A 15,278-nucleotide genomic window follows, 5' to 3' on the forward strand; every position below is an offset into this window, starting at 1 on the left:
AGGCTGATGGTAGGAGTCTTCTTGGTCCTTTCTGGGCAAACATTTTGTCTCGCGTATTCACATATGGCCTGGGAATTCCCCCATTTACATATGTATGAAAGTTCATTTTTCCCTAGGTAACATTTCCTCATGGTCCTGAGCACTGCATGCTCGTAAGTCAACAACCTCTTGGCCCAGGCAACCACTTGACTGTGCTCCTATTTGTTCTTTAGGAGAGCTCAGTGAACTGTCTTTTCATGCAGGGCAAGTTCTGGGACAGTGAGTCCCACAAACCACCATCAGACAGGTTGGGCCAGACATACCTACTCCCGTTATATGCACTGGTTTACTCTGCTCCCTCCAGAACTAGGACCAGAGATCTGCACTGGAGTCTGGGCTAACTCTGTGCCAAGTCTATGAGGAGTGGAGAAAAGGGTACAGCCAGGGCACTGTGAGAGCCTACCACTTTTAAGTAGGCTTTTTCTTGGTGCTTGCTTAGTTAATGTATTATTTGAACTGCTTTCTGGATTGTTGATTGACACATTTCTGCTGTTTCTTGCCAGTTGTGTTTAGAAACTTCTATGGGAGGGTTGGAGCCATCTTGAAAGGCCTCCTTTGTGCTTTTTAACATGTTATTTGCACTCCTTACTTTTAATGTTTCTCTGTTTTGTTACAATTGAGATGTTAATTATAAATCTCTTGAGCCAGAGGAACTCGTGTTTTCAGGTTTATTTTCAGGACTCGTAATGGTACTTCCCACCCGAAAACCAAACTTGTTGCATTGCTATATTTTCAGTGAAGTATATTTTATAGGTTTATTTTATTCAAATGAGTAAAAACCTTTTTTCTGTGATGACACTACTAATTAACATTCTCAAGGAAAGAAAGCTAAAAGCAGTTTTGCTCTGAGGGCTTGATTATTTGTCACTATTCCTAACAACCAAAAGCATAGACTTTGCCATTCATAGAAGCTTTAAAAGAAAAACACGTGGGATGTATTTGAAACTGTTCATAAAGCACAAGCTAAATGGATGGTGCAGTGATACTACATACACTTCCACGTCAGCTGGATAGTTATTTTTTTCTCCAAAGTGGACCTGACCTAATTGAGATGTAGAGCCTAACTAGCCTCCTGTTTTTGCTTGCCCTTTTTTTGCATTGTCAGGAACTTGGTTTGTTGGTGGGGCAGCAGTAAAACCATGTATTTTTACTAAAAACTAAAGCTAAATTTAGCTTCCTCATAAATTGGTTGCTATTATTAAGGGAAAGCTTTCAGGGAATTATAACTTACTGTTGGGAGTGGAGAAGGAGCCAAGTGTTGTGATGAGACAGAAATTTCCACTGAGGTAGTTGGAAGGGGAAGTGAAAGAGCTGTTGGTGGGTGACTCAGCTGTTTTCTGAACCTGTCTCATGAGACTGAGTGTACACGATGTCTACTTATTCTCGGCAGAATAAGTACTCAGGGACTCACCTTATACATCAGGCATATTGTTTATTTCACCAGCTCAGTGATGATCTAAAAATAATTCTTAGGGGATTTTTGTTTTCCAAGTATGTTCAGCATCATAGGATGAATGAAAGATTATAATGGCGTCTCATCATCAAGGGCTTTCTCTTGTAGAAAACTTTGTGTATATAATTTGCTATATGGTACTTCTTTCAAATGTAAAGGTGACAGCTTTGGTATTTAAACAAAAGATTAGGAAAAGAAAATATAGACTTTTGAATATCCTGAGAAATTGTTTTGCACCATTACATTTTATCTTGTATTCTGGACGGATATACAGATAAGCATTCTGCTATTTACGTGATAAAATTTTTATATAGGAACATTTTACATTTTTTCCCCTCTTTGTGAGGTTACTGCAAATGTTTTTTTTTTTTTTTCGCTTTTAAAATTTTTACCCAATCTTTTTGAAATGGAAATGTCAGTGCTGTGCATTTCCTGGATACGAAGTTAATATTAAATTATTATAGTAAGTAGTTTCACCTTCAGTTTTCTTGATTTATTCACCTTATACCCAAGATTTCTACCACCATGTAATATAATTGACTCTTTCCTTATGTCAAAATATAATTATAATTACTTATGTATTTATTTATATATTTGGCTTTCATGGAGAGAGCATTTGGAAGCTGAATGTACATAATATGTAATGATTATATATATATTTTTTTCTGTGAAGCAGTGAGTCATGATTTATTCTTGATGTTTGAAGTGTTCCTGCTCTTAGAGGTATAGCATATGCATTTTAGGAATTTGTGTCTGAGGTTATTTCTAAAGGAAAAGGGAAACTGGGTTCATTAAGAAGAAATAAATGCCAGCATTTAGCTTACAATAATGTTTAATTGAGCAAGCATATGTGATCAGTCTAGCAGACTATAGAATTGTATTACTTCAAGTGTTTGATGTTATATGTATATGAAGTTGAAAGTACATACCATATTATGGTTGGTGAAAAAATACTGTGCATTAAACAATTACTGCATTTTGTTAACTTGTTTCATTCCGTTTTGAAAAAAAATTAAGCAGTTTTCTGATTAAGCATTTCATTTTGCACATCACACTGGTTTTAGAGTATTTAATGGGATTTTATTTCATTACCTTTTTAACTGGTACAGAAGTTAGGAGTTTGTGTGAACTTAGAATGGAATATTAAAGTGTATACCGTCTAATTCACTACATATAAACATGACCTGATTTGAACATCATTAGAAGGGATAACAACATTAGCAATGGCCATATGTTGTCCAGTACCTTCCCTTATCCCGATATAAATAACTAATTACTCATTTCTGAATGTTAAAAGTATCTGGGCATGGAAACCTAAGTTTACCCATACTGCTTTTGCAGAGTCCGAAGAGTGAATGAAATGGTTTCAAGTGGACACAGCTTTTTCCGTGGGATGAATTCAATTTTGGCAAAGAGAAAGTGGTTTTGCAATTTGGGTGCATTGCAAGTTGCAACAGATAGCTTAGTGAACTTCCTTTGACATGCAGGCACGATATTTTCCTCAATAATGGAGGTATTATTTCCCTGCTTTCTCTGATCATTTGTAATTTCTTTGATGTCCAGGTTTTGGCTTGGCTTGTGGTTTTTGTTGTTGTTTATTTTTATTTTTAAATATTTCTTCTTCCTTTTTCAGAAGGAAAAATTTTTGTTATTCTTGGATCTGGTTCTTTATTCCTTTCTCTCTTCTTCCATTTAAATAAAAGATAAAAACTTGGTTTTCTCTTCACTGAAGTATATAAAAAGCCTTATGTTTTGTACTGTCTACCAAATGATGGTTTTAAAATCTGGATTGGATAATTGTTAGATAGCCGTTCTACCATTTATGAATTTCATCTCAAGTTTTCAGTGTATAGACAGCTTAAAATCGACAAAATAGAAGTGTATATACAAATATACCCATAAATATATATTAGTCTGACAGCTATTTGATGAAGTTAAAGAGCAATGTTGTATTGAATATTTTTTGAAACTGATAAACTTTAATGTAATCTTTATTTTGCTCTTATATCTAGCATTTTATTGCAGTAAGGGTTTGAAATTTACACTGGCTCTGTAGAGCTCAGGAAGGCAGTTCTCTAGAGATTGAAGGTGCCTGGAAGTAGTGTGGATGGAAAGTTATTTTAGAGTCACAAAAACAGTGTGCTATATCTGTGGAAATTTGAGAGAGTGAAGGAAGATCACTTTCAGCTCTGGTATTAATCCAGGCCAGTGTTCTCAGATTCTTTAGTTTATGGACCCCATTATACTCTTGAACTTTTTGGGGTCCTCAGTATTTTTTTATGTAGGTTATGTCTGTTGATATTTACTGTATTAGAAATTAAAACTGAGAAATTGAAGACTATTAATTTATTTTCAAATAAAAATAACCCTATTTTGGAGTACATTGTCCTAAATACTTCCTTGCTAGTAGTGCAGATTAGGCCTAAGAGTCACCCCCAGGAGAATCTCTTGTTACTCAGATGTGACCTCTCTCTCCAGCCAACACAACAAGCAAACTCACCACCCTCCCCCTGTCTGCGTGGGACATGACTCCCAGGGGTGTGGACCTTCCTGGCAACTTGGGACAAAGATCCTGGAATGAGCTGAGACTCAGCATCAAGGGATTGAGAAAACCGCTAGAATGAGCTGAGAATTAACATCAAGGGATTGAGAGAACCTTCTAGATCAAAAGGGGGAAGAGGAAAATGAGACAAAGTGTCAATGGCTGAGAGATTCCAAACAGAGTCAAGAGGTTATCCTGAAGGTTATTCTTAAACATTAAATAGATATCACCTTGTTAGTCAAGATGTAGTAGAGAGGCTGGAGAAAACTGCCTGAAAATGTAGAGCTGTGTTCCGGTAGCCATGTTTCTTGATGATGATTGAACAATGATATAGCTTTCAAAATGAGACCCTGTGAATGTGAAAACCTTGTGTCTGATGCTCCTTTTAGCTACTATATCAACAGAAGAGTAGAACATATGGAATACAAATAAATAATAGGGGAACAAATGTTAAAATAAATTTAGTTTGAAATGCTAGTGGTAAATGAAAGCAAGGGGTAAGGGGTATGGTATGTATAATCTTTTTTTTTCTCTGTTATCGTTTTCTTTCTTTTTCTGTTGTCTTTTTATTTCTTTTTCTAAATCGATGCAAATGTTCTAAGAAATGATGAATATGCAACTATGTGATGATATTAAGAATTACTGAGTGTATATGTAGAATGGAATGATATCTTAATGTTTTGTTTGTTAATTTTTTTAATTAATAAAAAAAGTTTTAAAAAATGTGCTTTCATCAGTGTTAATAAATATTCCACAGGCAAGGTATTAATAATAGGATGGGATATGGAGATCCTATATTTTATTTAAACCCTAACCCTGTATTTCCTTTAAACCTACAACTTCAGATTAACCATAGTTATCTGTACAGATTAACCATGGTTGTCTATACTTGGGTATATGGCAGACATTTTCTTGGAAGTGATACTGTCACTTCTAGAAAAAGTGATTCTGTTTGTTACCCATGGTAACACTTAAGGTTTTAAGTGAAAATTAGAATTTTAGAAAACTTGTACCTGCCACATTGACTTGGCAGCTTCCCAATATGTAAAGACTTTTCTGATGAGAATAGGTTTTTTATATTGTTTTATAAAAGTATTAAAATTTGAAAGATCTGCATAACTCAGTAAAGCCATGTTTCCAAATGACCAAGCCATGAAGTTACAAAATCAAAATCATGCATAGTAAAAAGAAACAAAAAAAACATTCAAGAGCAAGACAGATCACTGGACTTTTTTTTCCCCTGAGGGTTTTCCAGTTAAAGCAAGAAAACCTACTAGGCAAATTTGAAAGAGCTATTTAACACTTACTGGATTTTAATGTAACAGAGTATAAAGAGTTCACTGATACGATTTCAGATTCTACACTGCAACTAAATATTAAGAAAATTAAGGAAATACCAGGCATTGAGTCTGTTGTAATATCAAAGAAGAATAGCCACATGTTTTTGAAAAGGCTTATAAAATACTCTTTCCTTTCCCAATTACATACCTGTGTTAACAGTCTATTTTCTTCATATACCTCAACTGAAACAGCATACTGCAATATGCTAAAAGCAGAAGCAGATAGGAGACTCCAGCAGGCATCTATTAAGCCAGATATTTAAGAGATTTATAAAACTATATAGCAATAGCGCTTTCTACATCAGATATTTGTTGGAAAATAGTTATTTTCATAAAATGCTGTCTATGTTAGCCTAAATGGTTTTTTAATATCAATTTTTCTTTATTTTCAAAAATCTGAGGGAAACAAACTGCATGTATAGAAGTCAAACCAACCCATAAACTGTAAAAAAGAAAAAAGAAAAGAACACCCAGAATACCTTGCAAATCATTAACAGACTCTACTAGACACTCTGTCATCTAGAGGGCTGGACTAGATGAACAAGAAGATTCCTTCCAACTCCAACACTCCATGACAAGAGACAGACTTTCCACCTGCTTCCTCCTGGTGTACACATGCACAGGTTTGTGACCACATGTACAGACATCATTGGGGACAAATGAAGCAGGTGGAAACGGTTCCATGAAATTATTCAAGTTATAACCATTTTCTACATCACTGAGAATGATATTTCCAGTGTTAAGAAATTAGGGGTATCCTCCCTTACATTAAAATATATATATATACACACACACCCCACAAAGATATATACATACCCAGAACAGTGAAAACATTAGGACACAATTTCGTTGCTATCATTTGAAAAATAGAGCCACATAGAAGATATTTAACCTTTTAATAAAAGCACTGCACTTCTTATCCAAGTAGTGAAAGTGAACAGACTTCTGTCAGTCACAGCTAAGCAAAAGGAGACTCCAGGAACAGGTTATTCTTGGAACCAACCTGAAAGAGATGGTTTGCTGTACTTCAAAACAAAAACTAAGCATATGCAAAGTAACCGATTAACTATACCATTGCTAAATTGAAAGCAAATGTGCTGGTGTGGTTGATAATTTCATTCCGGGGTTAAATTAATTGGCAAGACAACCAGGGGCCAAAAAAAGCTTTCTTTTTTCCATTTCTTGGAACATTTGCATCTATTCAGAAAAAGAAATAAAAAGTAAACAGAAAAAAAATCATACATACCATACCCCCACTCCTCCCCTCCCCCTCACCGATCATTAGCATTTCAATCTAAACTTATTTTAAGATTTGTTCCCCCTATTATTCATCTTTATTCCATATGTTTTAATAATCTGTTGATAAGGCTTCAAATTACCAAGCCCTGGGGTCTGAATTCCTTGATGGAGGGATCCCACCTGAGTTGGGCTTCACCCCTCCCTTGGGGAAGGTACAGGCTCTAGACAAGCCCCCAAAAGAGCTCACTTCTGCCTATGCCTGGGGCAGTTGCAGCCTGAAAAGTCCTGCCGTTGTATCCAGAGGCAGTCAAGCCTTTGTAGATACACAGCCACAAAAACCTCTGTTTCTTCCTTTTTTTTCCCCCCTTTTTCTGTCAGTCCTGCCCCCTTGGCACCGGGGCAAAAATGAGCAACCTCTGCTAAGATCAGGTTCACCTGAGCTGGGGGCCTATTTTTAGTAGTCAGAATTTGTTAATTAGTTCCAGAATTGGCATTTGATTGTGCCCAGTCCCTGCTGCTGGTAAAGTCCTTTCCTTTCCCCTCTGGGAAGCGGCCTGTGGGGGAGGGGCGCTGGCAGCCGTAGCTTTGGGAACTCACGGTTCTGGGGGGTTCTTGCAGCTGGTCCAGCTGGTCTAGACTGGGTACGCTGTGTGTCTGGTCACTGACGTGGTCCCAGGAGCTGTTCTGTACTGTTTCTGGTTATTTAGTAGTTGTTTTGGAAGACGAAGTAAAACGTGTACATTGTTAAGCTGCCATCTTGACCCGGAAGTCTGAAAGCACATTTTTATAATTGTACTAGTAACTGTAGTCCATAGGGTTCACTGTGTAAGGTAGCTCCGCAGATTAAAAAAAAAGAAATTTTTATTCACATTCAATTGTATAGTTCTGTGCTGTTAATTATATTCATAATGTTGTATTACCATCACCACCCTCCATTACCCAACATTTCCATCATTCCAAATAGGAACCCTGCACAGTTTAAACCTTAACTTCCCATTCCGTGTCTCAACCCTACCCCCTGATAATGTATGTTCTAGATTCTGACCTTATGAGTTTTGTTATTCTAATAGTTTCAAATCAGTAACATCATATATTTGTCCTTTTGTGTCTGGTTTATTTCACTCAACATGATGTCTTCAGGGTTCATCCATGATGTTTCATGTATCAGGACTTCATTCTTTTTTTTGGCTGAATAATTTTCTATTGCATGCATATGCCACATTTCATTTATCCTTTCATTGATTGATGTACAATTTGTGTTTCTTCCTTCTTTTGGCAGTTGTGAATAATGCACTGTGTACATCAGTACGCAAATTACCATGAGTCCCTGCTTTGAGTTCTTCAGGTATAACTCAAATAGTGAGATTTCCATATCATATGATAATTCTATACTTAGCTTTTTAGGAACATTCAAATTGTCTTCCACAGCAGCTGCACCATTTTATATTGCCACAAGCAACGAATGAGCATTCCTGTTTCCCTGCATCCTCTCCTACACTTGTAATTTTATTTTTTTAATAGCCATTCTAATGGGTATGAAATGGTATTTCTTTGTGGTTTGAATTTGCATTTCCATGATGGCTAATGGCGTTGAGCATCTTTTCTTGTGGTTTTTGGCCATTTGTATATCTTCTTGTGATGTCTTTTCAAGCCTTTTGCTCATTTTTAAATTGGGTTGTTTGTCTGTTTGCTGTTAAGCTGAAGAATTTATTTATATATTCTGAATATTAAACCTTTATCAGATATATGATTTCCAAGTATTTTCACCCATTGTGTAAGTTGTCATTTTATTTTCATGATAAAGCCCACTGATGCACAAAAGTTTTAAATTTTTATGGTCTTATTTTATCTATTTTTTCTTTTGTTGGTTATGTTTTGGTTATGAAATCTAAAAAACCATTTTCTAAGATAAGATACTGAAAGTGCTTCCTTATTTTCTTCTAGCAGTTTGATAGTAGTGGCTCTTATTTAATTTTTTTTTTTTTTATTATTTACATGTGGGCAGGAGGCACCAGGAATCGAACTTCAGACCTCCAGTATGGTAGGCGAGAGCTCTGCCTGCTGAGCCACGGCAGCCTGCCCGTGGCTCTTATTTTTAGGTCTTTAATCCATTTTGAGTTTATTTTTTTATAAGGTGTGAGCAGGGATCCTCTTTTTTTTTTTTGCAAATGAAGATACAGTTTTCTAAGCATCGTTTGTTGAAGAGACACTATTCTTTCCTAATTGAATGGTCTTTGTCCCTTCGTCAAAAATCATTCAGCCAAGAATGTGAGGGTTGATTTCTGAGCTCTCAATTCAATTCCATTGGTGTAGGTGTCTGTCCTTGTGTCAGCACCATCCTGTTTTGATTATTGTGGCTTTGTAATAAGTTTTAAGATTGTGGATTATGAGTCCTCCAACTTCACTTTTCTTTTTCAAGATGGCTTTCACTATTTGGAGCTCCTTACCCTTTTAGCAAAAAAGAAAAGCTGGCAGAACCTCTTTCTAAGCTAGTTCTACAAGTGAACTTACTACCTTCCCCTCTGTGTGGGACATGACTCCCAGGGGTGTATATCTCCCTGGGAACATAGAACAGAACTCCCAGGAAGATCTGGGAATTGGCCTCATAGGATTGAAATAGCCTTCTTGACCAAAAAGGGGAAGAAAGAAATGAGACAAAGTCTCAGTGGCTGAGAGATTTTAGAGTCAAGAGGTTATCCTGGAGGTTGTTCTTATGCATTAAATAGATACCCCTTTTTAGTTTATGGTATATTGGAGTGGCTGGAAGGGAAGTACCTAAAACTGTTGTATTCCAACTTTGAAGACAACTGTTTAACTATATAGCTTTTATAATGTGACTATGTGATTGTGAAAACCTTGTGTCTGATGCCCCCTTTAACCAGGGTATGGACACATGAGTAAAATAAAATATAGATAAAAAATAAGTAATATTAGGGAGGATAAAGGGTAAAATAAATTGGGTAGATTGAAATACTAGTGGTCAGTGAGAGGGAGGGTTAAGGAGTATGGGATATATGAGTTTTGTCTTTTTTCTGGAGTGATGGAAATGTTCTAAAAATGATCATGATGATGAATACACTATGTGAGCCATAGATTGTACGCCATCTATGGACTGTATGTATGTGAAGATTTGTCAAAAAATATATATTTTTTAAAAAAGCAGAGCTCCTAGAAAATTTTCTCATTTGCTTTGCTTTTTTTGTATCACTTGAAGAGGGAGGTAAAGGACAGATATTATCTTCTTACTATAAAAGTAATCAATTCTTGCTATGGAAAAGGAAAAACAAGCAATAAAGATGTTATATTCTGTAACTTAGAAGTTGTATCCTATACCCCTCCTTCCATCATACCACTCCTCTGAGACGGCCAGTGTTAAGTTCCTAAGACATTTGATCTCTTTATATGTTTATGTGTATAGACTTGTATACTGTATAAAAGTTAAGATCCTTTTATTCTTCAAATCATTTAGTGCTCTATTATATTATAATTTATATAGGATAAATTAAAATTAAACATGTAGATATTATTGTTAAATCATGTTCTCATATAAATATCTTTCCATAATAGTGTTTGTAGACTGACTTCAGTATTTTTAAGATTATACTTTGTGTTCCTATTGATTGAATACAGGTTTATTTCATCTGACCCTTATTTAAGGCATTTTAGACTGTCTACCCTCTCCCCCCTCCCCCCCCCTTTTTTTTTTTGCTACTGTAAGTACACCCACAGGATAAATGTCTAAAAATGGAATTGTGGAATAAAAATTTATAAGTATATTTTTTCTTTTATCATTGTGGGTAGTTTATCTGTTTCTAGGAATTTCTCTGTTTTCTTTAAGTTATCTAATTTGTTGGCATACAGTTGTTCATAATATCCTTTCATAATACTTTTTACTTCTGTGGGGTTGGTAGTAATATTCCCCCTTCCATTTCTGATTTTAGTTATTTGCGTACTTTCCCTTTTTTGTAGGTCTAGCTAAATATTTGTCAATTTTCTTATACTTTTCAAAGAACCAATTTTTTAACTAATTGATTCTCTGCTTTGTTTTTCTTTTCTTGCTTTCATTGATCTTTGCTCTATTATTTATTTCCTTCTTTCTTGCTCAGTAGATTGTTCTTTAGTTCCTCCAACTGTGAGGTTAGAGCACTCATTTGAGATCTTTCTTATTTAATGTAAACATTTAGAAGTATTAATTTTCCTTTCAGCATTGTCTTTGCTGCATCCCATTAGTTTTGGTATCTTGTATTTTCCTCTTCATTTGCCTCAAGATATTTCTTAATTTTCCTTGGGATTTCTTCTTTGATGCCTTAGTTGTTTAATAGTAAGTTGCTTATGAGTCCCCAGTCTTGGGGTTTGTTCACATGAAACTTAACCCCACAAAAGATAGGTCCAGTCTACTTAAAATTTAGCCCTAAGAGTCACCCCCAAGAGAGTCTCTTTTGTTGCTCAGATGTGGCCTCTCTCTCCAGCCAATATGATGAGCAGTCTCACCACCCTCCCCCTCTCTGCGTGGGACATGACTCCCAGGGGTGTGGACCTTCCTGGCAACTTGGGACAAAGATCCTGGAATGAGCTGAGACTCAGCATCAAAGGACTGAGAAAAACCCTAGAATGAGCTGAGAATTAACATCAAGAGACTGAGAGAACCTTCTTGACCAAAAGGGGGAAGAGTAAAATGAGGCAAAGTGTCAATGGCTGAGAGATTCCAAACAGAGTCGCGAGGTTATCCTGGAGGTTATTCTTACGCATTGAGTAGATATCACCTTGTTGTTCAAGATGTAGCAGAGAGGCTGGAGGAAACTGCCTGAAAATGTAGAGCTGTGTTCCAGTAGCCATGTTTCTTGATGATGATTGAACAATGATATAGCTTTCACAATGAGACTCTGTGAATGTGAAAACCTTATGTCTGATGCTCCTTTTAGCTACTATATCAACAGAAGAGTAGAACATATGGAATAAAAATAAATAAAAGGGGGAACAAATGTTAAAATAAATTCTGTTTGAAATAGTGGTAAATGAAAACGAGGGGTAAGGGGTATGGTATGTATAGTTTTTTTTTCTCTATTATCATTTTATTTCTTTTTCCGTTGTCTTTTTATTTCTTTTTCTAAATCGATGCAAATGTACTAAGAAATGATGAATATGCAACTATGTGATGATATTAAGAATTACTGATTATATATGTAGAATGGAATGATTTCTAAATGTTTTGTTTGTTAATTTTTTTTAATTAATAAAAAAAAGAGTAAGTTGCTTAATTTCTGCATATCTGTGATTTTTCCACTTCCCCCTCTGTTACTGATTTATAGCTTTGGTGATTGTTCTTGGAGAAGACGTATGATTTCGATATTTTAAAATTTATTGAGCCCTGTTTTGTGACCTAATATCTGGTCTTTCCTAGATAATGATCCATGGACTAGAAAAGAATAGGTATTCTGCAGCTGTTGGATGACATGTTCTATATATGTATTATATCTACCTGGCTTATATTGTTCAAGTCTTCGATTTCCTTATTGATCTTCCATTTGGATGTTCTATCCATTTTTAAAAAAATAATTTTTTATTGATAAATCTTCACATACATATGGTCCATATATGTTGTATAATCAGTGGCTCACAATATCATCACATAATTGTATATTCATCACCATGATCTCTGTCCATTTTTGAGAGTTGTGTATTGAAATCTACTACTAATTAATGTAGAACCAGCTGCTTTTCCTTTCAAATCTGTTTACATTTGATTCATATATATTTTTTTACCTCTTCAGTTACTTATATACTTATAAAGTCTTCTTTTTTAATTGACTCCTATATCAGTTATAGGGACTTTTTTGTCCCTTGTGCCAGATTTTGACTTAAAGTCTATTTTTTCTGCTATTACTATAGCTACCACAGTTCTCTCTTGGTGATACTAGCATCGTATATACTTTATCTGTCCTTTCACGTTCAACCTATTTGTGATTTTAATTTAAGATGAGTTGATGAGTCTTTTAAAAATAGAATACGATGCGTTGTGCTTTTTCATCCATTCAGCCATTCTCTGATTTTTGGAGAGTTAAATCCATTCACACTTAAAGTCACTACTGATTATGTAACACTTTCTTCTACCATTTTGCTATTTTGTCTTAAGTCTTATACCTTTTACTGACCTTCAGTTTTTCTTCAATGCCTGTTTTCATATTTATTTGATTTTTTGTATTGTACCATTTTGAGTCCTTTCTCATTTTTTTCTGAATATATTTATCATGTATTTAAATTTAACATCCTAAATCTGTAACAATCATATTTTATTTGATTCCAGTCTATCTTCAGTCGCATACACATACACTTTTCCTAAACCCCTAAGTGCCTGCACCTTTTTTTTTGTACATTTTATAGTTTGTATCTTCATACAGTGACAGTTGATCATACTTTTTATGAATTTTCATTTTAGCACCTGTAGGAAGTTTGCAGTAGAGTTGCATGCCAAGAAATACAGTACAATAGCACTGGCATTTATAATTACTCTGTATGGTTACCTGTACCAGTGGTCTTTATTTCCTTTTACCAGTTTGCTCCACTGTCTAGTGTCCTTTCCTTTCAGTCTGAAGAACTCGTTTAGCATTGTTGTAGGGCTGGTCTACTGGTAATGAATTTCCTTAGTTTTTATCTAGAACTGTTTTATTCTCTCCCTCATTTTTGAAAGTCTGGCCAGATATAAAATTCTTGTACGTAATTTGTTGTTTATCTCTTGCAGCTTTCAGAACTTTCTCCTTGTTTGCACTGAACAATCTGATTACTACATGTCTATATGTTGTTCTCTTTGAATTTTTCCCCTCTTTGGCGGTTGTTGCCTTTCTTGAATGCACATATTCATGTCCTTCACATTAAATTTGTGATGTTTTTTGCCATTACTTTTTTAATTTTATTTTTTTATTCCTTTTCCTCTTTCTCTATATTCTCCTTCTGAAGTTTCCATGTTGAGTATATCGGTCCACTTGATGGTGACCCACAGGTCTCTTACATTCTATTTCTTCTACTTATTTTTCTTTCTGCCCCTCATTTCTTTTGTCTTAACTTTGTGAGCTGCTTGTATATAGCCTGATCGTTTCCAGAAACTTCGGGTATTTATGTGACACCTGAGACCCAGAGTCAGAGCTCTGAAGCTATGAAAGTCAGCAGTACCCCACCTAGGAACTGTTTAAAAAGTTGAAAAAGTGATCAGACATCGAGTAGAGGTGAATGAAGCTGATCTGGATAGGACTAAGGTATATCAGAAGACTGAGTAAAGAATGATATCATCTCTATCTTAAAACTTCAACTTCTATATGAAACTAAAGGGAGAGGTGTTTATTTGGTGCAAAATTTATATTTTGGGTAGTGCATTTCCTAATTCAACTTGTATGGTCAGTTTAGTTGGACACCATAAGTACAGGGAATCTTGAATAGGGCATGAGATTTTGTTGGTTTGTCCAGGTTATTGTGTTGTGTTGTTAATCCCAGAGTGATTTGGACAGTGAATAAAGAAGTATTTGCAAGGTCCCTTTAGGGGAATGGGGAGAAAAGGGGAAAGATTCAACTTCCCCATTTGGAGATTTTCTGATACTCTGCAAGCAGTGGGGACAACCAAATCAGTAGGCCAAGCCCTCGATCTTGGGGTTCAGCTCTATGAAACTTATTTCAATGGCTGAGAGATTTCAAATTGAGTCAAGAGGTTATCCTGGAGGTTATTCTTATGCATTATAGAGACATCCCTTTTCAGTTTATGGTGTATTTGAGTGGCTAAAGGGAAGAACCTGAAGCTGTAGAGCTGTGTTCCAGTAACCTTGTTTCTTAAAGATGATTATATGAAAATATAACATTTACAGTATGACTATGTGATTGTGAAACTAATGGTTCCTTTATCTAGGATATGGACAGATGAGAATAAAATATGGTTAAAAAGTAAATAATAGGGAAAACAAAGGTTAAAATATATTGGGTAGCTCGAAATACTATTATTGGTCAATGAGAGGGAGGGGTAAGGGATATGGTATGTATGAGGTTTCTTTTTTTATTTTTTTTTCTGGAGTGATGCAAATGTTATAAAAATGATCATGGTGATGAATATACAACTGTATGATGATATTGTGAGCTGTTGATTGTATACCATGTATGGAATGTTTGTTCAGAATATTTGCGTTGGCGTGTTGTTTTCTCAATAAATTTTTTTTAAAGTATTACTGTAAACTATATTAATAGGCACTTATATAAGCTTTTTTATTTTTTATCTGCCTTTGTTGATGTTTTTAAATATAATGTCTTCTTGCTATTCTCTGACAGACCCCTTATCCCTCTGGACAGAATGCAGGTCCAACTACGTTGGTGTATCCCCAAGCCCCTCAGACAATGAATTCACAACCTCAAACCCGTTCTCCGGTAAGTAACAGAAGCTTGGTCTAGATAATATTCTTCACCTACATTTTTGTATGTAATCTGAGTTCCTTTGCCTAATACTTTTACTGGGTTCTGGAAGTTTTTTCTGAAGATTTATTATTATTATTGGCTTACATTGTATTTCCATATGTCTCTATATATGAATAATTTAAATTTATGAAAACAAAAAGGATATTTTTATTATTTAAAACTTTTCTGTGGCATGATTATTTTTTAAAAGCCTGGTTGAATTCAAGGTCACTGCATT

At 35.2% G+C, this 15,278-nt stretch overlaps 1 protein-coding gene and 1 non-coding gene across 19 annotated transcripts in view; one reads left to right on the forward strand and one right to left on the reverse strand.

The window, feature by feature from the left end:
* EIF4G3 (eukaryotic translation initiation factor 4 gamma 3) overlaps positions 1-15,278 on the forward strand; it is a 373,254-nt gene that overhangs the window by 124,680 nt on the left and 233,296 nt on the right. For 15 of the 18 annotated variants that reach the window (XM_077150955.1, XM_077150957.1, XM_077150961.1 and 12 more), the window contains one exon: positions 14,918-15,013. In XM_077150955.1, coding sequence (XP_077007070.1) covers positions 14,984-15,013 — 30 coding nt within the window. In that variant the 5' untranslated portion in view covers positions 14,918-14,983. Of the gene's footprint in view, positions 1-14,917; positions 15,014-15,278 lie in introns of those variants that run through there. The other 3 variants (XM_077150968.1, XM_077150970.1, XM_077150969.1) reach the window with 2 other exon arrangements.
* Positions 5,277-5,339, reverse strand: LOC143675347 (U7 small nuclear RNA). Its single transcript, XR_013171574.1, has one exon. It is a non-coding gene; the product is annotated as a U7 small nuclear RNA (small nuclear RNA).

The sequence above is a fragment of the Tamandua tetradactyla genome, chromosome 2, assembly GCF_023851605.1.
Source record: "Tamandua tetradactyla isolate mTamTet1 chromosome 2, mTamTet1.pri, whole genome shotgun sequence".
Classification (NCBI taxonomy): domain Eukaryota; kingdom Metazoa; phylum Chordata; class Mammalia; order Pilosa; family Myrmecophagidae; genus Tamandua; species Tamandua tetradactyla.